This window comes from Protobothrops mucrosquamatus, unplaced genomic scaffold, assembly GCF_001527695.2.
Source record: "Protobothrops mucrosquamatus isolate PMUCROS unplaced genomic scaffold, P.Mucros_1.0 scaffold1432, whole genome shotgun sequence".
NCBI lineage: Eukaryota > Metazoa > Chordata > Lepidosauria > Squamata > Viperidae > Protobothrops > Protobothrops mucrosquamatus.
Window position 1 is genome coordinate 277,164 of NW_015387616.1, and position 26,753 is coordinate 303,916.

The following is a 26,753-nucleotide window of genomic DNA, read 5'->3' on the forward strand; positions in this document are numbered from 1 at the left end:
GGGATCAGAAAATATTGCTCTGGATTGCTTAACAGTTTGTGCTTTTTTTAGTAGTTGTGAGTCATTTTAATAAGTAAAAGATAAATTATGATTCCCAGTTAAATATCTTTCTGCTAGAGTACTTCAATGTACTTGTGTGGTTTGACTTTGACAGATGGAATTTCTACTGCATGGCGTTCAAATGTAATAGCAAGAACTTTAAGATAATCAGTAACATATAGTGATCAGTACATTTAAATCAACTGAAATCCTGGGTCTGAACACATTTAATTGTGTCCTGAAATGTAGTTCAAGGCATTTTTGTAAAATAAATGCCTATGAGGGAACCTCTGAGTTTGTCTCTTTGTGGTTCATGTCATTTTGCATGGTTCTTTTTATAATTTTATCCCACATTACTCTGCAATGTAAAACAAACTTCACAAAATACTTATTGAAATATACGTGTTAAATTTGTGTCCTTAATACAGACATAAATGTTGCTGAGATCATTACTGCAAAATCACAGAAATTGATTCTGCCATCCATGCTTCTAACTTATAGCCAAACTTATTTATTTGCCACTATTGCAAACCTTAATGTTCTCCAAGATACTATATAGGAGAATCTAAGATTGATTTTCTTTAATCCCCCCTCCCCCACAGACATATTTCTCTGCTGATTTTCTTACTATCCAGGTTCTGGCATAGCTCTCACCTTCATCCCGAGAGTAATCTTCACCAGAGTGAGGCTCAAACAAATAGTCACCTGTAGCCAGTTCAAAGGCCTGAAAATGAAAATGATAATTTTCAGAAAAAAATATTTGTAAATGATCAAAGTGCTAAAGCATAATTCTAATTATTCCATAATGTGGAATGATTCTGTAATTTAGACGTGTCCTAGACGTGCTTTGCAACATACTGTACATCAGATTCTCGCAAATTTGATTTAAGGCAATGTCTCTTGCTTACTGTTTTGTAAGTAGGCAAATCACTAAGACTTGTAAGTGGTTTTGAATATTAGATCCGAGTACTTGCCAGTTATAAAATTCAAATGAAAAAATCATTTTCGTTAAATGAAGTGCTCTGTTAAAAGAGACATTTAAAACAATCCAAATATTGCTTTTCAGCACATCAGATTTCAGGGTGATCTACAACATAAAATGAACCACCACTGACTGTAGAAATTAAGTCAGGTTTTTTCTGTGATAGGATCCTCCCAAATTGTGAATCAACATCGTACAAGAAGTTTAGGTAGCATAACCGAGCTCACCATGCAGGCAGTGCTCCAAACATCAGCTGGAGTGCTATATCCTGCTCCAATCAGTACTTCCAAAGCTCTGTATTGCCTTGTCTGAATGTCCTCCGTGAAATGTTTATGCTGAAAAAGAAACGTGTTACAACTTGAAGCAAAATAAGTTTCTATGATTAGTAAGAAATGTGCCTCTAATTTCTAGTTTTTCAAATTCTGATACACATCTGGGAAATTCTGTATATTTATACATTTTTAACAAAACTAAATCCCACTGGTGGCATCAATTAAAGTCCAGGGGATCCATACAAATACTAGCAATGTAGCCATGGAGGAAGATGGTAAATAATTATCTGTTTTTTTATTCTGTTTTCTCTCATAAATGTATTTCATTCTATCTATCTTAGTTTCCATTAAGATGTTGTTTTAATCATTTACCCCAAACTGTCTGTCCTTCTCTTTTAAAATAAATTGCAACTACTTAACCTTACATTTTCAAAAGCAGAAGTTATTTTTTTTTTTTTTTTTAAAGTCACACACTAGGGACAGCAAGCAAGCAGTGTCCTCTTCCATCATTTTTCAAGCACTAGAAGCAGAGCTGGAGATGCTCAAGGCAGGCCATCCCACTGCTATATCCTAAACTAGTACTTCTGCTACAAGAAATGGGCGACTATTGCTTTCTGGTGTATTGAAATCTTTTCGTGCACAATAAATCTGAGTAACCAGCCCTAGAATCTGAATCTGCAAAATTAAAAAAAAAAATTAGAAAAGCAACACAAACAATGGGATCGAAATTTCCCACCTCCATTCTATAAAAATATAGCCTTCTCAAACAAAGATTAGTGGAACTTCTATGACTAAATCAGATTATTTTAAAAATTGATTCAATGCAGAAAATGTGCTGAGCTGAGCATAAACCATGAATCTTGGGATGCATGGTCTGTTCATTAACAATTAAAAGCAGCTTTCCCATGTACCTTGAAGAAGTTGGGCTGCATGGATCAAGATCATGGAACTGTGGGGCAAGCTTTCTTACATAAATGTTCATACATTTAATCATTAGTTCTTTTTACATTTTTTTACATATGTAATATTGCATACTATAGATGCTATAATATTACATATTTTTCCCTAAATTAAACTGATTGGATATAATGTTTTTTATATGTTTTACATACAAAGTATACTGAAAAACAAAAATAATAGAATCAAGTCCAATTTGCCTTTTATTCTAACGGCATACATCATGCAAACATTTAATATATTAATTAACTGGCTTAAAAAAAATCTTAGGATGCTTTCATATGAATGGCTTTCAGCATTCTCTGTGAAAGGGATAATGGAACATATTCCATCTTTTCTTCTTTAATCTGTATAGGAAAAACTAAATAGTTTCACATAAATAATAAGCAGAATATTGCCTCATACAAGTTCAAAAATGAGCCAGGATACCTGTACAACAATGATCTTCAGAAAAGTCATACACCTTTATTTATTTTCAGTTCTGAGTAAAAAGCTAATGTTCTCTGATCTAAATATAGTACAGCTCAAAATAAAAAGGGGAAAAAAGATCTTGCCATTCCACCTATGCTATCCATGGAATTAAGAGCTTCTACAAGGGAATACACAACCAGAGTAAATATATCACATTGTTTTAATCTAACAAACTAATACCTCTTTGCTTTATAGCAGCCACAATAAGCTGGTTGCTAGCAGAGATAAGATACCTTTTCCAAATTAAGGGCATGGATGCTGGAATTCTCATTTCTGATGTTGGATTGAAAATTGGAGTTACTTTAAAGTACAAATTTAGGGTGAAATTCTGACAGTTCTACTTACAGCACGCCCAATAAAATCAAGTCTTTTGAAAATTTGTATGAGAAAGAACTGATCTTCTCAAGGGCACACAGAAAAATTTAACAGCTATGAACAAATTAAGTTTGCATTTGTAGAAGTCTGTTAATATATTTTAAATGGTAACTATGTTCATTCCAGCAAACTGCAAAATTAGCAATGTTGGCATTCAGTAGGGAAAGGATAATAAACTTACCACCCAGCAAGCATTTCCTAGATCTGCTATCTTCACTTTGAGTTTTTCTGCATTCCCAGGCTCAAGCGGATTAAGGAGGAAATTTCCAGCAGCAGCTTTTTCTAGACTCAGCATAAACATTAGTTAAGTCAACTATCTNTTTCGTAAAATTCATACCAATGAAGTGATTTAGAAATTACAATAAACAATGGTTTAACTATATATAAATCATAGTGGGAATCAAGCTTGCCATCTCCTTAAGCCGAAGAAATAAATATGATTATTCAAAATATGTCAAACTCAAATTATGGATTATAAATAGTCTAATTTTAAAAATATTAACATACTGTACAAGATCTTTGTAAGATTAGACTCACATATGGACAGTGCTTAGAAAAAAAAACCTATATAACCAGAAAATATTAGGGGTTTTTAAATCAAATTTATATGCCACCCATCTCACACTTTGAGGCAACTCTGAGCAGCTTATTGTTACATATTTTTTTAAAAAGACTATTCTTCTTGAAAATAAACTGTTTATGACAAAGAATCAATGTGCTGTACCTTTACTGTTTTCAGAAGACCCATTATTTTCATTCTCATCTTCCGAAGGAATTTCTGACCGGATGCTTTCTTGTAATTGGCTGATTTGCTGTTCATTTAAATACTGCTCCTCACATGTAGCTTCCTGACAAACCATTGAATCCAGAACCTCTGAAATTAAGGGTATAGGAAGCTGTGATATTGCTTCCTGTATTAGGTTCTCTGAACCACCATTGCTTTGGCTGTAAGCACTGCTCTCTTCTTCCTGCTCTTGAGAAGGGCCAGTGAAATCATTGGCATTATGAACGTCCTCCTCAAGTTTCACAGCTACTTGACTGATGGATTTTGAGAAGGCAGACATTTGCACCAATCCATTGCAATTGATTTCTGTTACACATTTTTCAATTCCCTCCATTAAGCTGCTTTGCTCTGAAAAAAGAGAAAAAGCAGAAACCATGGGTCAAGGGAAGAACAGACACAAAAGGAATGACAATGAATCCTGATAAGGGGCAACTGGAAATACCAGGCCAGTCAACCATTTTTTTAAAAAATTATTATCACTGCTGCTGATGTCCCATCTTTTTTTTTCCTAAAATGGTATAAATAACGTTTCATCATTTTTCTCCATCACCATCCTCTGGGCCCAGAGATAATGATGGTCTGAACATTACTTAGGTTTAAACATTTATTACACATGTTAGGAAAATTTAATTTAGCCAATTAAAATGTATCAGTCCAAATCTCTTGGAAACTTTGATCAATTCAAATCTTTATTTTTTAAGACCCGCTCAACTTCAAAGAATGCATGATTACATCAAAGAATGCAGGATTAGAGTAATACGTTGATCCCAAACACTTTTTTTTCCCTAGAGATCAATACCTGTCTTTGCTGGCAGCCCCTCATCTGGGGAGCTCTCTTTTAAAATTAGCTCAACTGGTCTCTCCTCTTCTTGTTGTTCTTCAGACTCAGTTTGCAGAGGATTTGATTCCTTCTCCATCTCTTCGATTTCTTGTATTCGTTTCTCCAACAGTTCTGCTTGTCGTTTCTGCTTTTTTTTCAATTTCTTTTTCTTATTTTTGGACATTTTGTCAGCCTAAGAGATAAATGCAAATCAGCTAACTTTTACATGCTTACTGTTTATTGCAATAATAATTTAGTAGGCATTTTTTTTTCAAAGTCGTATAAATAATAAAAGGGGAAATTGCTTAGCAATCCCTAAAGAGCAGTGTTTCTCAATCTTGACAATTTTAAGGCATGTGGACTTCAACTCCCAGAATTCCACAGCCAGCAAAGCTGGCTGTGGAATTCTGGGAGTTGAAGTCCACATGCCTTAAAATTGTCAAGGTTGAGAAACACTACTAAAGAGAGATATACTACGTACACAGAAAACTAGTAATGGCTAGTAAGAAATATCACTGGGTTCAACAGAACATACGTCCATCTAAGCAGCCATCATTTGGATTGTAAAGTTCAGATTTAATTCAGTCTCTCTCCTGTTCTCATAATTTCATTGGCTATTAAGTATACTATAGCAAAGATGCTACATGGAAACTTTCTGCGGTGACAGCTGATTTACCTATAGATGGTTTAATGCAGAGTTTGTCAATTTTTTTGGCTTTGCAGACTGGCAGGAGGAAGAGATGGTTCCATGTGAGTGGTAGGCATGCACATCCAACACTCGTGCAAATGAGTGTGCATGCACGAGCTCACCCACTGCTTGCATGAGTGAAGATACATGCACGTGCACTCAACTGCCCCCCTCTGCAGCCAGGTTCTGAAAGACTCAAGGCCCGGTACTGGGCCATGGCCTGGGGGTTGGGGACCCCTGGTTTAATGCCGTCCTTTCAAAGCGTTAACACTTTTCACTAAAAATTGAAAATTACAAAACTGTTAAACTGTATCATTATTTCTTTGTTTGTGGAATGCCAATTCTCCCTAACACTTTACTGCCGTCCATATGCCACTGATTAAATAAAGAACCACTATATCATCATTAAGTATCAATGTTGTAGGGCTGTGTAAATTTTTGAAGGAATATGTCATTTCCATGAGGATTTAAGTGAAATGCTCTTAAAGAAGCAATGTGGCCTTGTTGCTTTAAAGAGAGGAGTTGTTTTATTTCTTGACAACATATTGCTGACATTCTCCAGCACAATCTCATCAAAGTTGGGGCAGAAGCGTCTTCTGGCTTTAGTAAGTGACACCACAAAAAGAGCTTTGTGACAAGAAAAAGTGTTTCATTAAAATGAACTCCATTACCTCTTTGCTTTTAGAAAGAGGCATGGCCCAAATTTCTTAACTCTTAAAATCTAAAAAACACAGCTAATGACAGCAAGATTCTCTCCCACCATGTAATGCATCATCTAAATATAAAAAGTGGAAATAATCAAACTTACTGGTTTGGGCTGTGGTGCAGTACTCACTGTGAAGTAAAGCAAAAGCATCATTAGCATGTTTCCGTTCTAGGAGCCAATGATACTGTACAAGTTATACAATACACAAATCTTTATTAAACAGAATATTATTTCTATTAAGATGATATTCACATTAAAATGTAACCCATCAGGAATGGGTTATCACATTGTAAGCCTCACAGAGTCAAACATTCACATCTGCCTATCTGAGGTCCTTGGGAAGGACTCGATAAGTGGATAAAAATGCCAGATTCAGTCTGAACATCTGGCTGATTGTGTGACAAACAATAATGATGATTCACCTCTAAAACATTAATGTTCTTTGAGAGAAAATTTTCAGAAATTTTGCTGCAATGGAATTCCCCCCAATTTTTCACAGAAAAACATATTTGGGGAGAATGCTGAAATATTCTATATGTCATTTCTTAATGTCACAGACTTTACTGATTGATCTCAAAATAGATAAGCAGAGCCAGATTAGCACTTGAATAAGAGGCCCATCAAATGAAGCTCCCTAACTAACTAGAACAACAACATGCCTATCCTGGTGGACCTGATGGGGAGAGGTGGCCCTCAGATAACCTGGTTAAATGTCATATCTAGCTCCTTAATTTGATATTCTTCAAGGGAAGGCAAACATAAAGTATATTACAGCAATCCATTTGGGAGGTGATCAGGACATGAGTGACTGAGAGAACAGTGGTTAAAAAAAAAGTCTTAAAAATAGTTTTGAAAAGAAGGCTCCATTAGGGTCATACCTCAAAGACTACCTATAGTGCCATGTAAAAAAAAAAGATTTAAATGAAATCAGAGTCACATTTGCACTTAACTACCTAAAATTATTAATACAGTTTAAATATCTAAGTCTTTTACATTTACAACAATTTATATTTTCTTCCCAAGCTTTTTTATAAAACATATTCATTGTAAACAAACTGAAATATTCCACATTATTTATTTCAAGAATTTATATCTCATTCTTCAGTTTGGGTTATTAACAGAACAAATTAGATCACCAGAAAGAAGTTAACACCTGCCCTCCATCCAAGCCAAAAAAAGAATTAAGAAGATTAATGAGGGTCAGAATAGTTGAGGTTGTCATGAGAATGAACCACATTTGAAGTGACAACAATCAGGAAGCACAAACCTGCAGAGCCAGAAGGCGGAGGGGCTCCAGATCTTTGCCACTCTGTAGCTTCTGCAGCTAGTTTACGGATGTACTGGTCATTAACACACAGCAAAATGTTTTCTGGTTTAATATCAGTATGGATAATCCGACATTTAGAATGCAAATAATCCAGCCCTTGCAAGACCTGCAAAACACAAAAGATAAAAGAAATCAAGTACTCAGGTTGCATACAACATAGAACATTTAATGGAATACTGAAGAGACAGAATTTAATAAAGATAAAAGTAATCTTCTTTGAATCAAGCTTAATTTCTAGTGATTTCATGTACATATCTATTCAATTTGGGGGCAACAGTGCAGAAATGATTTCCTCTTTGCCTTCCCTTTGAGATACTTTTAAACACATCTGTTGAAAAAGTGCATGCTTATCTGACCTCCTTTTTGCAGCATTTTCTCAACACTATTTGCTTTTTACTTCCTATTAACTCACATGATTCCTCCTCACAGAAGAGATGGCATGCTAACATACAGCTCAGATCTCAATGTTGCATGTCAGAATAGTGATATCTGTGGTCTCTCCTAGTGAGATATTCCATTTCTCCTTGATTTTTCTACAGAAAGCTATTTATCTATGGTCCTGCAGCCCTGCTTTGCTTTTGCTTTGCAAAAAAGGACCAACAATTTCACCATGAGATAAAATTATAGCTCAGAAGTACCCTCTGACACTTTGGTTGGGTCACATTAAGTTTCCTGTCCACTTTACTTCTATAACATTTTTTTACTGCACTTTATATGTAGCTCAATTCTAAGAAGTCCGAAAGCAACTTACAAAGAATGCAGAAATTAATTTATTTAACAAAATGCATATGGCTGGCCAACTCAGTGTCAGAGACTCTGGGCAGCTTTCAAAGATAAAAGAAGAAAAACCTAACAATCCAAATAACTATTACCAACCCTTCCCCCCAAAACAGTGATAAGAGCAATACTCTAAGGAGATGATCAGTCTTACAAAGCCTCCAGAGGCTTTCCATAATAGCCAAGTTTAACCAGCTTTTCTAATGCCAACAGGGTTAATGATGACCTTAGGTAGAACCTTGTTCCAAAGGTGAAAGGTAGAGATGGAGGAGACACAATCCTGTTGTCCCTAATAACAACAATCCATCAGAAATGGAATCTGAATGGTGCCCTCCTTGCTAGATCTTATTGGTATCTTTGAAAGAAAACAGTCCTGCAGGTATTCAGATCCCAAGCAAGGGCTCTAAAGGTGAAAACTAGCACTCTAAATTGTGTATTTAGAAGCCAAATGCCAACCAGTGCAGCGTTAGCAGTAGTGACTATTTAAGTAAACTGAGAAATACCCTTAACTACTCCAGTCACTGTTTCTGGAACCTACTGTATCTTCTTGATGGTCTTCAGGTCAAATCCATCTAGAGTGAATAGCAACAGTCCAACTGAAAGGAGATCAAAGTAGGATTATGGCCTCTGGATACAGAAATGGCCATAATTTCTATACACAAGAAGGAATTGTGCAAAGACTCTCCTAACCAAAATTGCCACCTGCTTCTTGAGAAGTTCTAAGTCAAGAGGATTCTCAGATTACAAACCAGTTCAGTCAGGGAGAATGAACCCTATTCAGAGGTACTAACAGTTATTAAAGAGCAATAATAAAATTATTGTGGTATTTACTGATTCAAAAAAATTACTGATCATTATGTACAGGCAGACTAATATATCTTGGGGTTACAACAGGGGTGTCAAACTGCTGGCCCGCGGGCCAGACGTGTCATGTAGAAGCCGTGCCCACCCCATTGCCGGCAATGACAAAACCGGCCCAATACGTTGCACGACGTCATGTGACGTCGCGAGTTTGACATGCCTGGGTTACAATAACAATCGAGAATGTCTGGGTTGCCATCACTAATGATGATGTCATGCTTTACAGCCGTATTGATTAGCAATGGCAATGCCAATCCCAAATGCCATTGTAACTATTATTATTATTATTATTATTATTATTATTATTTAAACTTATATGCCGCCCTTCTCCCTATAGGACTCAGGGCGGCTCACAGCATATTAAAACACACAAACGCCATTCCCCATAAAACCAATTTAAAACCAAATATTTGTCGCTATCTATATCTCACGCATTCAACAGCATGTTTTGCTAATAAACCCTGAAGACAAAAGTATTTTTAACAAATTTTAAAAGCAAAATTAGAACTGAAATGTATGGAAGAGATATGGAACTTGCCTGATGGATGATTTTTTTTACACAAAGTTGTGGAAGCCCCTGATAATTTGATTTGATGATCCATTTCAGAAGATGATGCCCTAAAACTTCAAATACCATACAAATATCTGAGCCGAGTCAAGGGTGAATTTCTAGACTATTCCAATAATGAAATTTCTCTTGAAATGTTGTATTAGTATTGTTTTTGTATGCATTAACTTTTATACAGCATCTGTAATAGTATTGTGACTGAATGGTATCAAGAAACATGGATGATGGCACAGTATGAAGACTTATAGACCATTCCATATTTGAATGCAGAGATTATACAGATCAGAACATGGGATGAAATTATTATTTTTTTAAGCTTTCAATACCAAAGGAATTTGATCTTAAAGGAATCTGACTTTTCCCCCCGTTTAAAAACGTTATGCATCTCTTTTTTTTTTTAAGTACCCTAACAACCATAGTTGGCATAGTTGGATAAGCTTGGGATGTAAGTACTAATAATTCTGCTATTATACCTCACAGCAAAGTCAAAGCCCCATAGGTTGCAATGGCTAAACAATGGACAGAAATTAGTGTTACGGTACATTACATGCTATGTAAATTTGTCATTTGAACCCATGCTTTGTGATCCATTCTATTCAAAGGATACGGGAACCATTAATTCCTGAGATTTTGAAGTCATCTAAAAGCTGAACTACTCCGTCTCGATTTGGATCATCTGGGTCAGTGTTCCGGACCTGTATAAAGGAGAGAAAAAAAATCTATCAAATGACAGAAGAAAATGAGTACAGGAAGATCCCTCCAAACCTTCTAAGACTTTTTCCAGATCCTCTTATTGCTTTTTTAAGAGTTAGTGCCCAAATGAATCATCATTTGACTGTCTTTAGATAGCCACATTCTCATATTAACACTTATTTTCCTTAACATGCCAGTTTTAAAAAAAGCATATATCCAAATTATCTGCGTAGACAATAATTCATATTTCATCTAGTGAAATTGCATTTCCCATTTTCAATCCATTCATAAAATTCTCCTGAAAACATACTATTAGAAAATGTTAATGACATCTGCAGATGATGACATGAACAGTATATTCCCCACTCTCAACTAAAGCTTATAACTAAATCCAACCAAATTTTAAGCACATAAAAACTGAAATTTCTTTTATTATCTACATATGAAAGGAAACAGGACATGCAAGGTTAGCCAGCTGTGACAAACAGCGCTTCTTTTCACAATATAGTTTGAAGCTATATTGTAAGAATTTACTTCTGTATACTCACAGATTTCAGGAGTTTAATTTCATCCAAAGCTGTTTCTGTGTAATGCTCAGCACTCTTTACAACTTTCATTGCCACAAATCTCTTCCCCCTAATGGACACAAAGTTTAATTTCAAATTATTCTTAGGAACCACATAATGCTGACAGATAAAAATATGAGAGCTTAGAACTCCTGTGGGTGGTGAATGTGTGGAGAGAGTGGTTAGAGAAAGCTAATTCTAGATCAGCGGCCCCCAACCTTTTGGGCACTAGGGACCGATTCTGTGGAGAAGTTTTTCCACAGACCAGAGGGGTCATGGTTTCGTGTGCTACCTGCATCTTGCAGATGGGGCTTCACTTATTTGTGCAGCCCGGTTTCTGGCATGCCATGGACCGGTGCCAGGCCACAGACTGGAGGTTGGGGACCCCTGCTCTAGATTATTCTTGAGCAAAGTATCATCTCCAAGGTGTATGAAACGCAACCATGAACAAATGATACAAAGGGATGAATCCTGACAAAATACATTTGAACATTATATCCGTATCACTCTGTTTATAAAACACAATAGGAATGTTCTGGATTTCAAAATAATAAGAAAAGAAAAAAATGCAATTTATCTATAATATTGTTGAACAATTAACAGAAACTCCAACCAAAGAACAAAGACTTACTGAATGTCCCACGATAACCACACTGTAGAAAAGTGTCCCCATCCCAGTTTTCGGATTACGTGGTATCTTCCATTGAACAGATCTCCTATTTTTACTAGATGATATCCACCTACAAAATGTATAATGAATTATTAAATCAATACAGTTAAATTGAGGATATGCTGTAACTTCAACAGAAAAAGTTAAATTTACTTGCATAACTTTATATAGATTCAAATGCAGAAAACTCAGAAAATTTTACAGTACAAAAACCAATAAATCAAGCTAAATTAACACAGTACTGCATTTTAATAAATCATCATATATACCTGAAAGCTCTCTTGGGTATGATGAAGTGGGTAGCAGGCCTGCCCTTTAATGCCATAGCAATTTTGCATTCACTGGTGAGTGACTGAGATTGGGAAGAGGATATGGGCAGGTAGGGGCAGTCGCAGTGCCCATGCAGTCAATCATAAGGGCAGGCGGATTGCTAAGCACCCAAATTTTCACACATGAACGCAAAGGAACTGCAATGGCCATAACTTCAAGTACTGGTCATAAGTCCCTTTGTTTAGTACCATCGTAATTTTGAACGGTTGCTGAACAAATGAATGTTAAATGAGGGCTGCCTTTATTTTGTTAAGAGAAATGCTAAAATACTGGATTCATGTAACCAGAATTATCATTGACAGCTATTGCATAATTAGTAGATTTTAGAAATTCTTTTTCGCTGAAGAGGAAGAAATGCATTTCAGTAGAAGAAATTATTAATCTTTGCTATATCATAGTAATATTTACATAGTAATTTGAACACAAAGAATTCTACCATTTTTACAGTATCTAACACTTTTTCTAACTGTAGACCTTTTTTCTATGTGGTGACTGAGATTCCCATGAATACCTCTGCCTTTCCCACTAACTAGAAGGCAAATCAGGAAAGACTAGGCATTTAGGTATTACATGAATTTACTTCCATCAAACATTTAAAGGCTATTAGCTTTTCTTTCATTTTCTGGGCTACTGAACCATTTCTTTAATTTATTTTACTTCTAAAATGTTCATGTTTATTAAACTATTTTTAAACTATCTTTTCCTTTTCTAGTACTATATTATAATAATAGTTATAATGAAAGCCTTATGACATGGTTCTGAAACTTTGTAGCACTATTATTTTCTATTACTTCTAGTATTAATGTTTATAACACTCTCCCTTCTATGAATAAAAGTAATTATTTCATTGGGATATCTTGACAGTAACGGAATTTTAAGTGTGCAAGAAGCTGGAGTCCTTTTTGCTTGGAGAAACTTGATTGTGTAATTTCCTAGGCCTGTTGTTTTCACCAGGTATACCTGGAATAAATTCTCGCTGCGATCCAGCTTTGTATACACAAAGTATTGTGCACCTAATCAGGCTGCACTCCAAGCTTTGCATCAAAGTGTATCCAAACAAACTAGTTGTCACCCTGATCAAGCAGAGAGTAAAACTGCAATGCAGTTTAAAATGGTTTGGCCTTACATGTATGAGTCTGATATAAATTCTGTGCATGCATGTGTTACTAAGCGGCTACAATGTCTCAAACCAGCAAGTACATGTTCATGTCCTGGAATATTTCAACTCATTTTACTAAGCTAGTAATTAAAGCATATTTTCCTGGAAAACATAAAGGCTATCTTCATTCCTGATTTACAGGCATGGCGAAGGCTAGGAGATGTTAAGAAATGTGAATGTGGACATAGCTAACATTATTTTCTAAAGAAAAACAAAAAAAATCCTATTCAGAAAGCAATGGAAAACAGACTGAATTTGGTATTCAAGGTATTCCTCTTCCCCAGCCCTTTAATTCAGCTACTTTTTAAGAGAAACTGAGAGCATCCCCTCCTCATGACGTCTTCTCCTTGTCATAACTTTTCCTCACTCCAGATTCCCAGGAGCAACACCAGGAACAGCTGAGAAAGGGACAAACCACAGCCAATGCTCTTATCTTTTACAGACATGCTTGGGCAGATTCTCTGGGCTAGCAAACCTAAGTGTAGAACCTTGATATGGAGACAAGACTTTTTCTGAGGGAAGCACCACGTCCGAGCCTTGTTGCCCATCAAAGGACAATAGCAGCAACTTCTGCAATTTGTGAACCATTTAAATATTTATTTAAATTTAATTTATTTCTATTCCGCCTTTATTTTTATAAATCACTTAAGGCAGTGAGCATACCTACATTTCCTTCCGGCTCTTATTTTCCCCACAACAACAACCCTGTGAGGTGAGTTGGGCTAAGAGAGAGTGATTTAGCCAAGATTATCCAGCTGACTTTCATGCCTATATTAGGTATATAAAATATACCTGAAATAAGCATATTCCTTCACCTTGAAGTTATTAAGTTAAATTGTTAAGTTTAGTTTAACAAAGAAGACATACGCTTAGGAGATAACTGCTCTTAACTATAAACAGATTTAAATCTTCTAAGCCAGTGGTGGCGAACCTATGGCACGGGTGCCAGAGGCGGCACTCAGAGCCCTCTCTGTGGGCACGCACGCTGTTGCCCCAGTCCTAGGCCTTCAGCTAGGTTTTATAAAACCTTTTCGCTTTAGGCCTCTGCCGCCATGTGCAAAAAAAAAAAAGTTCAATCAGTCAATTTCAACTTCTCGCGGGAAAAAAAAGATCTTGTAAAGTTGAAATTGATTGATTGAACTTTTTAGTCCCACCCAGTCTGCTGTTACCACCACAGCCACGCCCACCCAACTGGCCACACCCAGACAGCACTCGACGATGCATAAGTGGGTTTTGGGTTGTAGTTTGGGCACTCGGTCTCTAAAAGGTTTGCCATCACTGTTCTAAGCCATGGTTTCCTCTCAATAAATGGATTCCTGTTTTCCCTTAAAAGCAAATTCATAATGTGGCTTACTTATGCAAAAGTTTCATCCAGTCATATTATTAGCCTAGAGTTACTGGCCTAAAATGAACATACTGAAAATGTAGAATTATAATTGCATACCTTTGCAATAATCATTGGGATCTTCTTGCTCATCATCATCTGACCCCAGTATTTCTTCTTCTTGTTCAGGAAGGTCATTCTCTGCATGGGCAGTAGGGCCACGATGTTGAGTTTCGGGCCTAAGATACAGCATAAATGTTTAAGTTGTAAGTTTATAAGGAGAAGAAAGAATAAGTAAGGACTAAAATGTTGTTTAAAGATAAGGCTAGATATATAAATAGAGTCCTCATTTTTTTTAAAAAAAGGTCAGATCTCATGTTATTATTGACTTAAGTTAGCTATAGTAAACTACATTTATGATACAAAACATTGTGCAATAATTTTGCGGAGAATGCAAACTTTTTCAGACCCACCCACTTCTGAAAACAAGCCTTTTTGCTTATCATTTCCAGTTGGTTTTCCTAAAATTGGGCTTACTTTAGAGATTCTCTGAGAACTAGAAAAGATTTTCATTGAAGGCAGAGGGCAGATATAACAATCCCCTATCACTTATCTAGTGATAGGCAAATAGAGAAGTTTATTTTTTTTAAATCTGATTTTGGCACATCCAACTCCAGAATGATCCTGGGCGGCTCACAATTTAAAACAAAATACAGACACAATAACATAAATAGAAAAGAGAAATACCACAACAGACAGTCCAGACAAAAACATCAACAATGAAACAACCACAACAAAAACTCAATCACTCCTAACGAAGGAGTGTCACTGGCATCCCCACCTTAAGATCTGAGAGAACAACCAAGTCTTTAGAGCCTTCCTGAACATCTTCAGAATGAGAGCTGTCAAGATCTTGGAGTGGGGGGGGGGAGGGAGGGGGGAATGACTCAGAGATTCATAAACTACTCTATTCTAAGCTATTTTCCAGTTTTGTTTCAAGGGTCATGCCCATTAGCATAGGTGCTCACTGGTGTTTTTACGAGGAATAGGTGGTTTCAACCAGAATGAAAACCGAACTTTACCACAGATCGGCATAGCTGAAGAAAGACAGTGTGCAGAAGCCCACGTGATCTCAACATTACCATGAAGCCATTACATATAAAATTCTACAATGTCTACCACTTTGAGAATGCATCAGAAAGGAAAACTGGCAATATCTAATGAATATATGAAGGATATTGTTCTTAAATAATTTAAAGACAACATTAAAAAGTGCATACCTGGTCTGTCATCTAAATCATCTACATTACGAACTAGTTAGCCACATTTTCCTTTTTAATCAACTGATTTTCAAAAATGATCTTATTTCTTAATTTCATTTTATATACTCATAGCCCACAAAATAGAATTTAGAGTTGTTTCAGATATTCTATTAAATAATCTAAGATTTTTAAAGAATGGAAACAAGGAAAGCAAACTGGTGAATACAACAGTTAACAAATACATGTTAAGAAACTGGCTGAAGCTTGCTGAAGATATAGTGAGGACTAAATATAAATTGCTGTCATGGCTTAAATCTATAACCACTGAATTATTATTTTATTTATTCTGACTTTTTAATGTATTTTGGCTTTTTGTTAAACTTAAAACGGTGAACATACCTAATATTTCCAGCTCCTATTTTCCCCCATGGTAACAACTAATAAGATACGTTGAGCTAAGAGAGTCACCCAGCCAGCTTTCATGCCTAAGGGAGACTTCGAACTCACAGTCTCCTGGGAAACATCTTAACTCCATACCAAACTGGCTCTCAATATCAATCTCAGCATCAATATTTGAATTAGTGATATTTAAAGAGCTGCAAATTACATAAATGCTACATTATCAACAAATACAACTGTACTTTATATAGTTCTTATCTTACAAGGTTTTATACTAGAGGTCACTGAGGGAAATTCTATTTTGGGGAGCAAATTTCTATGCTTGTAAATGCCAATTCAGAAGAAAAATAGCATTCAAGAGGGAGTGTCAACTATAGAAATCAGACAGTGAAGTAGGATTTGAGAATGTGATTTTGCCATCCGTCCTGTACATCAGAGGCCCCAACCATTTGGGCACCAGGGGCCGGTTCTGTGGGAAAAGGTTTTTCTGTGGAGCAGAGGGGGCGTGGTTTCACGTGCTGCCTGCATCCTACAGATGGGGCTTCACTTGTTTGCGTGGGCTGATTTCTCGCATGCCACGGCCCAGTGAAGGTCCACGGACAGGGGGTTGGGGACCCCTGCTGTACATCTTTTTCATGCAATTCTCTAAAGTTGCAATATCTATGAATTATATCATTAATTCTTTCATGCTTTTCAGAATTACTTCGAATAATAATTCCTAGACTAGGAATGCTGGTTCCAAGTGCTTGCAGAGAAAGCCATTTGCTGCTGGAATAAATACAAATAAAAAAATGCTGGGACTCTGAATTATTTTCTATAGAATCTCCTTATACTGGTAGTTCTGGACTTATGACCACAATGGAGCCCAACATTTCCATTGCTAAGCAAGACAGCTGTTAAGTGAACTGGGCCCAATTTAATGACCTTTCTGCCACAGTTGTTAAGCAAATCACTGCAGTTGTTAAAGTGAATCATGTGGTTATTGAATCTGGCTTTCTCCATTGACTTTGCCTGTGAGAAGCCAGCTGAGGTTACAGATGGTAATCACATGACCCTAGTGCAACAGTCATAAATACATGCCAGTTGCCAAGTGCCTGGATTTTGATCTCATGACACGGCGATGCTGTAAAGGTCATAACTGTGAAAACTGATCATAAGTCACTTTTTTCAGTACCACTGTAACTTCAAACAGTCACTAAACAAGGACTACCTGTAGTGGCTTTGGTTTGTTTCAGTTACCTTACTGTAGATTAGGCCTGCAAATTCAAACACTGATCTGAAGTAATTCTGGTTGCACAGGCAACCCAATTTGCTCTTCCAAAGCAAACAGCCTATTTGCCTTGACAAAGCAATTTGTGTGACCTGATATCATTACAGGCTTATGCTGAAGGAGAAGTCTCCTGTAAGCCTTTTTCTCCAGGGCTGGGTGAGAAGTTTTCAAACCAAACAACTTTGGGATTGCCTGTGGTCTTCCTAACATTACCCTACCTAGAAGATCTCCAGCACATGTCTTCAGTGATGCACACTGAATATTTTGGCCAGTGTGGCAGAATTATCTTCTCAAATGCATTGTCTGAAGGGCTTTTTGGATGGGCATAAAAAAGGCTCTTCTCATAAGGCCTTTCTCAAGGACTCCCCAAAGGATTTTGGCCCCATTTCATTATTGGTCAGCTTCCAATGGAAAAGGCCAGAGGAATGAAGGGATGCATCCTTTAATACCATTGAGCTTGCAACTGATGAGTAGTCGGGAGAATCCAGGAACACAACTCTGAAGCATTTTCATCTGCTGACAAAGATCAGAAAAATGCCAACAATGCAAAAGAATGTATGCTGCTGGACACATAAACATATCAGCTATCAAACAGTTGGGAAAGCCCAGGAACATACAATAAACTCATCTATATTATTTCCTCTCTCATTCACTGGCAGTGATAGGAGGCAAGTGATGCAAAAGGCAAGACGTCTCATAAGATGGGCAGCTATATACATTTGATTAATAAATAATTACATAAATAAAAGGATGTACATCATTAGACTCTCTTGATAGTTTATTAGGAGAAAAGCTTTTATGGTGCCATTGGCCAACTCAACATGGCCAAATAGCTCTAGCAAGCAACTCAAGGAGATTCTGGCTAAAGGGGACTCAGCACATGCTGTAGTGATTGATTCAGTTGCTCAGTGTATAATCTTTGAATTCCCCAGAACTCACTGTGCAACTGCCTATCTGAGGAGACCCCTTAGGTGGTGCTGTAGGAAAAGGATTCTCTCAACCTTTTTCCAGAGTACAACCTCTAAAAGATGGAAGGTGCTCTGAAGTTAACAGTTTTATCTTAGAAGTGAAGTATAAGAGTTACCTCTTATATAGACAATGAAAAACAGCACAATAGCAAAACTGACATTGCCAAAACAGATGAAAACCAAGCCTCCCATACAAAGAGGGGACCAGATAGTTCATTACATAAGAACAGAACAAAAAATGATTTCACGAGTTAAATACTGTTTCTCTATATAAGGCTTACTCTTAAAGCTGCCATTAAAATTCTTAGGAATATGATTTAACCTTACAGAATTACTTATCAAGATCTCATGTGAGCTTGCCTAACAGACTATAGTCCTGCCTGTTGAATAACCTCTCTGTGAGGGAACCATTGTTGCTTTGTTCAAAACTTCACTGGGATGCTTCATTCAAATCTTCATTGAAAAGAAATGAAGCTTCTTATAGCCCTACTGCAGATACCTTTATGAATCACAGCCTTGGAGAAACTGAATGGAATTTCAGATATGGAACTACTTTTCTGAAAGCCCTCCCAATAGCAGCATTTAATGTGACCAAATGATAATAAAGATTAATAAAATACACACATTTCTTGCAAAGAAAAATAGTTTATATCTACAAATATAAAAGCTTCAAATAATGAAATATTTAGAATTATCTGATAATTTATATCTATTTTTGTAAAAAAAAATTCTAAAAATCCCATTCTATATGCATTTGTGATTTGATTAAAAAAATAAATAAATATTCCTTTCCTACAAGTAATATCCAGATGCACTATTAGAACAATGAATAAGCTTTCTCTTTCTGAACATTCCTCTCCAGTAAATCTGGTTGTAGATTTGCTCAAATCTCCTAGATAAGGAAAAAAATAATAAATCTACATAGTAGAAGTAACAGAAACAGAACCCACATAAACAGAAAATCAAATAATAAACTATGTAGTTTAATAGGAAATTTGACAGCTGAGCAACATAGAAAAGGATAATCAGTAATTCTTGAACCCAGAGATCAAACAAGTAAATAAGATTTATATCATCTAAAAGCTATACCCATTTGCAAAGCTTTTTTTATTAATTATGCCATAAATATTATAAAATTGAATCATTAAGGCAAATTGTACAATACTTCAATCAATTAATGCTTATTTAGCTGTTGTGGCTTTTTGCTCAACCTCAGTAATAATGTTTTAGTCAGATGTTGTCGGATATTCGGCAATCATTCGTTTCTTCAACATGCACAACTTTCCTGTAGCAAGGAAGTTACTAGAAAGTCTCCATAAACCATTTGGCTGCTTTTGTTCTTCATCTAAAGGAAACTAAGGCATCATATCATCTTTGCCTTTAAACATGTTAAAACATCACACTTTTAAAATTATAATTATTGTCAGAGAATGTAACATAAGTCTGAACAAATTCAGGGACCTATCCTATTTATTATTCACAAAGAATGTATACTTTTACAGTTAATTCTTAACAATCTTTGTAACTCTTCCTGCCACAACCTTTTTAAATGCATCCAAATTTATTATTGCTATAGGCCAGGAATATAAATCTGCACACACTCTGTGAAGTCCTCAAAAATCAAATAATACTGTTAAAAGATTTATTTTAAACAGACTATAAATCAAAGACAGAATAATCTGCAGATAATTTTGCAACTGTTACTTTAATCCCATCTAATTAAACGCTGATTTACAAGTGGAGACAGAGATATTACAATGTTTCCATAGATTTCATTTCAAGTACTATACTGATTCTGATTCTTGAAATCACATTCTCCCACGAGTAAGAAAATGGAGATGGGGGGGGGGAGCTTACCTGCATGAAGCACGCACACCCATTGATGAAGGAACCTCTGAAGATGGATCAACAATTTTCAAAAGAGCCATAAAACCCAAATGGCACACTAGTCCTGGTAATAGGATGTATAAATTGTAAATAGGGTGCTGGCCGTCCCTGAATACAGCAAAGCTTTGTGAAGAAGGAAGAAAAAGCAGACTATGCCTTCACCACCTAGCTGCAGATGTACAGCACTGCATTGCAGGTAAATGGCTTGCAACATCACTGGGAAGGACTGATTTCAGATTTGCTTCCTGCAAAATTTAGCTACACTTTGGAATGGCAGAATATTTATTCTATTCCTCTAATGCTTTCCATTTTCCAAGTTTTTCACAGATAACTATTTTGTTGTCTAGCTTTTATTAAAAAAAATAGTTTTCTGCTGAATAATTTACTTCCTTCAAAACTTTTTATAAATCCACAGTAGATAATTCTGATTACAAGGGAGTTCTGATTAAAATATCAGGGAAGGAGAGACATTTTAAAAAGCCTAGTAAATGCGTTGTTATTTCTTGCAACTATTCTAGCTCTGCCTAGAATAAAAGAAATTTGGGGGAATGTCACTCAACTTATGTAAACTAAATATAATTATGTGGAAATTTATATTGGAAATTTATATTGAGAAATTAATAAGCTCAAGTGAAAATCAGTCCTGACCACATAAACTCATGTTTATTACACATTTCTTTCAGTGACATCTCAAATCTCATGCAAGTCCCAAAACAGATCTGCTTGCGAAGAATTAGTCTAATTTGCAAGGCACCTGAATAAAACATTTTATTGTCTCGTAACTAAACCATATTAACTTTTAATATTAAATACTAATCAATAGTTTAATTATTTAAAGATTAAGATTAATTGTGAGAACAATTAAGCAATGGCACAGCTTGCCTCCAGAAGTTGTAAATGCTCAATCATTGGAGGCTTTAAAAAAGAGATTGGACAATCATTTATCTGGAATGGTATAGGGTCTCCTACTCAAGCAGGGGTTGGACTGGAGGACCTCAAAGGTCCTGTCCAACTTTGTTATTCATAACTGCCAGAAACTGAACTATCTACAGGTATTTACCACTAATTCCTGCAGTATTCTAGTAAACATGAATTTAGGTATATAAATACTTAATAAGGACCAAACCAAAGTATATCAACAAATACTGCTGAACACACACAGTATACCAGGGGTGGCGAACCTATGACATGCGAGCCAGAGGCAGCACAGCCTCTCTGTTGGCATACGCACCACCACCACCAGCCGCAGGTCTATCAGGCTGCCACCGCCGTCCGGAGCAGGAGCCCCACTCAGCACAAAGGAGGCGAAGCGGCCGACTAGCAAGCTCGAGTAGAGGTGGTAGAGCAGAAGTCACCAACCATTGTCGATTGGTGGACTGGAAGAAAAGGGAGGGGGAAACATTTTACATGCGTGCATGCGCACGGGGCCGCGAGCACACACGCGCTGCAAATGGGGCGGAGCTAGTGCCTGCATGATACTCACGAGCCCTGCCCCATTCTTGCATAGTGCAGCACCCCGCAGCACGGCAGCGGCCATTTTTGTGCCTTGCAGCGCAGTGGCCCATTTTTGCACCCTGTTTTTGTGTGCCAGAGGCACTCAGAGGCACCTCCCTGCCCCCCCCGGAGGACACCACAATACTGATGCAGCCCTGGCACTTTGTGATAAATAAGTGGATTTGGGGCTGCGGTTTGGGCACTCGGTCTCTAAAAGGTTCGCCATCACTGCACTATACTATAGAATGCAACTGGAATCTGCTCAAACTACACAAGAGTTAAAAGCTGAGAATGGTTACCATACCATCAATCTATTTGCCAAAGTATATAATATCTAGATTTGAATACAGACCACAAATACTTTGTCAATCTTTCTACCTTCCTAGTCTTCAACTTACAATCATTCATTTAGCAATCTTTCAAAGTTATGATGGGGCTGAAAAATGATTTATCGCCAGTTGCAACTGGCTTGCATTTACAATAGTTGCAGCATCTCAGGGTCCCATGATCGCCATTTGTGACCTTCTCAGCCAGTTTCCGACAAGCAAAGTTACAAGCCACAGTGGCCTGATGTTTCACATAGGAACTATAGTGATTTGCTTAATGACCAGGCCAAAAATGTTGAGTGGGGTCACATGATGCCTCACTTAATAACCACATTGTTTAATGACAATTTTTACAGTTCCAATTGTGGTTTCACCAATTAAATAATGTCATCTATCAGGACCTAACAAGTGCACGTTCTCTGTAGTAGTGTGTGCCCTCTGATGTGAGATTTTCCCCAATAATCAAATGGTCCCTCCCCTACTGGTATTTCTTCACCCAGGCCTTTTGTGAGCATGACTGACACCCCTTTTCTTCCTTCTCCTTGTTCCCATCCAGATTTGTTTTCTCTGTTCCTTTGAATTGTATCTTGTATTTAGCAAATCTACCAATTTGTTAGGAGTTTAGCAGCATATACCTTTTAATAAATTAGTATTAAATTACATCTCCTTGCAGATAACATTGCCCCTTTTTATAAAAGAACCATGGGTGAATCTTCTTACATATTGCTGATCGCTCTTTGTTAACACAGCACTACAGAAAAGACTTACTAAAAATAATCTTTTGTCTAGAAATAAAGCAATCTAACAAACTGTGCCTATAAATTAAGGTCAAATATATAGGACTTATTTACTATCATGAGCTGATGGTAGGATTACATTTTCCCCAGTTTATTATCTAAAGCAGATATTTAATATACCTAATTGTAAATCATATTACATCATGCCACCTGAAATAGACATTTCTTTTAATTCCACATAATTGATGACATACTATAACTACAGCCTACCTTTATTTTAAATACATAATTAAACTGGAATCAGTTTTGGTTCCAGTTTGTTATAGTGGTTAAGGTGCTAGGTTAGAAACCAGGACAGTGTGAGTTCTAGTCTCACCTTAGACATGAAAACTGACTGGGTGACCTTGGGCCAATACTCTTTCAGCCCAACCCACCTCACAGGGTTGTTATTGTGGGGAAAATGGAAGGAAGGAGGAGTACTATATATATTCCCTGCCTTGAATTATGTATAAAAAATAGTAACAGTAAGTCCTCATTTTAAAAGACCTCATTTTCACAGACTTTAAAATACAATGGCCTAATTTTTCATTTTAGTTGAAGTTCTTATTACAAATGTATCATTTATGAGTTATGTGATTATACAAATAATGCAAATTCAAACTTATTCAATAATTCCCCACGATGGTCAGTTACATCAAGTTATTACAGGTGATCCTTGTTTAATGACCACTCCGCAATTGTTTGAATTTGAGAGAGCCATTGAATGAGCGGTACGACCAGTCATCAAAGTGGCCATCACAGGGCCCCTGCAGTCATATGATCTGCACTCAGCAATCAGCCAGATTTTTGATTGTTATTCACAACCTTCCTTGCTGCAAAGTCAATGGGAAAGTTAGAAGTTGTGATCATGTGAGGTGATCCTGGGTTTTACAACTACTTTGTTTAGTAATGGATATTCTGATCTCAATTACCATTGTTAAGCAAGGGCCACCTATATTAAAAATTTGATTATTGAAGAACCATGGGGTTTCCTGATCTATTTTTCAAGCTACACTCTGCTTGTACTAGGAGACACGTGGTTTAGTTTGTGTAGTACTTCTCAGTAAGCATTTTTGATAGAACTAATGCCAATAAAAATGTACAGTAATATACAGAGATGTAAGGCAATGTATATTCATCTTTTTGTAATAACTTATGACAATAAGATAATAAGTAACATAATTGTTGTAATCTCTCAAGAAAAAGGTGACAATAAAAAAGAAAATTAGCTTGTAGCTTCTTTGCATTAAATAATAAACTAACAGACATTAAAACATTTCATTACTATTATTTTGATTCCATGGAAAGACTGCATGTTTTTCAAACAGAATGAAAAACAGCCTAATCTTAAGCTTTTATTTTTAGGCCAATACAAATAGATATGCTAGACATAGTAAAAACACAGCTGCATTAATTCAATGATAAGCAACATTTATACTTAATGCAAATAGAAATATGTTCTTTATATTGTTTACACAATTTTATGCATATCAAAATGAGGTTTTCCTGAAATTTCTTGCAATGTACTAATAGCATCTGACTTCCAACATATTTGAAGTAATTTTCATAGAAAACTGGATACAAGCATCAGTGAAACAATAGGGAAACTATAAGGTATAGGGCAATTCTCAATATATTCCTTTCTCCAAATAAACAGGCATATGAATTTTGGGGTCAGACTTACACTCTATTTTCTCAATGCCTTCCCAAACTCTATTCATGTCACGGTAGAGGTTAGAAGTGGATGATAACACTGGTTAGGCATTCTTTTCCTACTCTAGTGAAGAACCAAAGCCTTCTCAATACTTTGACATGCAGAGGGAGTTTTTGACAAACATGATTCAAGAAACTCAAAATTATTATTATTTGCAGGGGAGTTAATATGGGGGAAGAAGACATTAATAAAAGCAGAGTCAACAAATTAGGAAAAAGATGCTGCTCACTTGATCCAATAAAAACAACATAGAATTAGGTGTAATGACTAGGAAACGTCACCTTGCTTGGGCAGAAAAAAGCATATTTTGTTATTTAATATTCATAATTAGATTAGAGGGCAATTTATAATAAAGGATTCCATACATATAAACACATATACCTGCCACTTGCATCAAATATGTGACTTCTTCCCAGAAAATAAACTCTCCACAAGAATCTGATACCTGTTCTTATCAAATATCACACACAGTACTGCAATTTACTGATGACCATTTGCTCAAATATGAGCAAGGCATAACTCCACAGAAGGAAATTTTCCAAAGTTAGTTCTTTTTCCTTTTAGAAGACAGATAAATAGCAAAAATATGTGTGGGCAGGCAGAGCAATTCTGTGGTTTATTAGCTATTTGAAAATATAAAAATATTTTAAATATTTCTATCAGATTGATCACTACATTTCAAGTGTATTTCAGAGATCTTGGCTATTTTTTTACATAATAAAACACTGCACAAAGTAATTTCACAATTATTGCTTAAAATGAGTTTTCTCATAGTGTAGACTTATTTCTGCTTCAAAGAAGCGTATCCGTGAACGTTACAGAACAATCCTTTTAAAGAATTAACACATTTTAAAAACTGAAAATTAAAAAAGCCACAAAATGAATAAAAAACCAGGCATAAATTAGGGTAAAATATATTCAATATATTAAGAGATTTTTAAAAAAGGAAATTTTCGATGAGTAATTTCTGACAACCTCATGGAGGTTGACAACCTCATGTTTTTAAAACATACAAGCAGTTTTGTCACTGTCTTCTGTTTCCTTTTTTTTTCCCCCTAGCATAGCCTACATCCTCTGGTATTCCTCGGTAGTCTCCCATCCAAGTAATAATCAGATCCAAGTTGCTTAACTAAAGGCCAGATGTATTTATTCCTTTTGATAGGCTCTTCTGAATAAACAAATAAAAATAACCAGAAGCTACTTTGTTGATGCCTATTAATGATTTATAGTTTTTCCCACAAAACCAAGCAACATTTTACTAATGCTCAGTCAAAGACTGATTGTAATTTCTATTTCCATAAATTACCAGGTGCATCCTAAAGGTGAATTAAATGTCGTAAACCAAAAAAACTATTTTAAAATTCCAACCACAAAACAAAACAAAGTACTATAGTTTTGTCCCAGAACTTTTGAATATGTCCAAGTTGCATGATTCATTTTTCTGTTTAAATTCCTCTAAATCACAGAAACTTGGAGAAAGCATCAGCCAAATTCATTTCTGCTAATCACTGCCTGGATTAGCTAAAGGCGTACAGTAGTGTGATAGTGAAGGGGAAAAAAACATAAAAATATAGATAAAAAGTAACACTGCTACATGTCCAACAGACACATTTAGTGCTGCAATTGAATTTCTTTCTGTGAAGAGTTCATTGATTGTAATATCATGCTATTATCATTACATATTGCACTTATTTTACATGCAGGTTGTCAAATGCAAAACTATATACTATTTGTGCGTTATAAGAATTCTTACTGTTATGATTCTGTAGTTTCTGAGTGCCAAATATCAGAATTATGTTTCATACACATGCAATTGGAAACAGCTTCAAACCAACAGTTGAAAAAGTGCATTTTTGCTTTTGTTGTTTGTGAACTGAAGTAAAGAGACCTGCTGCTGCTTCATTGCAGAGCTCATTTGAGAAAGTAAATATACAGACAGTCCAGGGTATTTTATATTCTATATTAACATTAGAATATACCTCTTAATGGAACTTAGATGCAACAATCTGTCCATATCTAGTCACCATTTCCCACTGTCTGATGCACGATAACTGTACATGCCTAATGACTCATCCCAATTTTATGCAAATATAATTTATAGATATCCTACTTTGATGGACATATTTTCACTTTATTAGCACAGTATATTAAAGGTTTACTCTGTTCATAAGCTTCTCATGACTGCAGTTCTATATGGCTTGGGGCTGAAGTACATTCAGGGCTGTACATTCAGTATCAGCCTACCCCCCCCCCCCCAAATTTTCCATTTTCATGAAATCAGAATAACC

At 36.0% G+C, this 26,753-nt stretch overlaps 1 protein-coding gene across 1 annotated transcript in view; it reads right to left on the reverse strand.

The window, feature by feature from the left end:
* The window catches only part of SRPK1 (SRSF protein kinase 1), a 32,431-nt gene that overhangs the window by 3,774 nt on the left and 1,904 nt on the right, over nt 1-26,753 (reverse strand). The window contains exons 3-14 of the mRNA XM_015821946.2: nt 14,490-14,608; nt 11,518-11,626; nt 10,869-10,956; nt 10,235-10,322; nt 9,598-9,704; nt 7,362-7,527; nt 6,197-6,222; nt 4,680-4,893; nt 3,821-4,228; nt 3,278-3,378; nt 1,249-1,356; nt 640-763 (exon numbers count right to left, since the gene is read on the reverse strand). Coding sequence (XP_015677432.2) covers nt 640-763; nt 1,249-1,356; nt 3,278-3,378; nt 3,821-4,228; nt 4,680-4,893; nt 6,197-6,222; nt 7,362-7,527; nt 9,598-9,704; nt 10,235-10,322; nt 10,869-10,956; nt 11,518-11,626; nt 14,490-14,608 — 1,658 coding nt within the window. The remainder of the gene's footprint in view (nt 1-639; nt 764-1,248; nt 1,357-3,277; nt 3,379-3,820; nt 4,229-4,679; nt 4,894-6,196; nt 6,223-7,361; nt 7,528-9,597; nt 9,705-10,234; nt 10,323-10,868; nt 10,957-11,517; nt 11,627-14,489; nt 14,609-26,753) is intronic.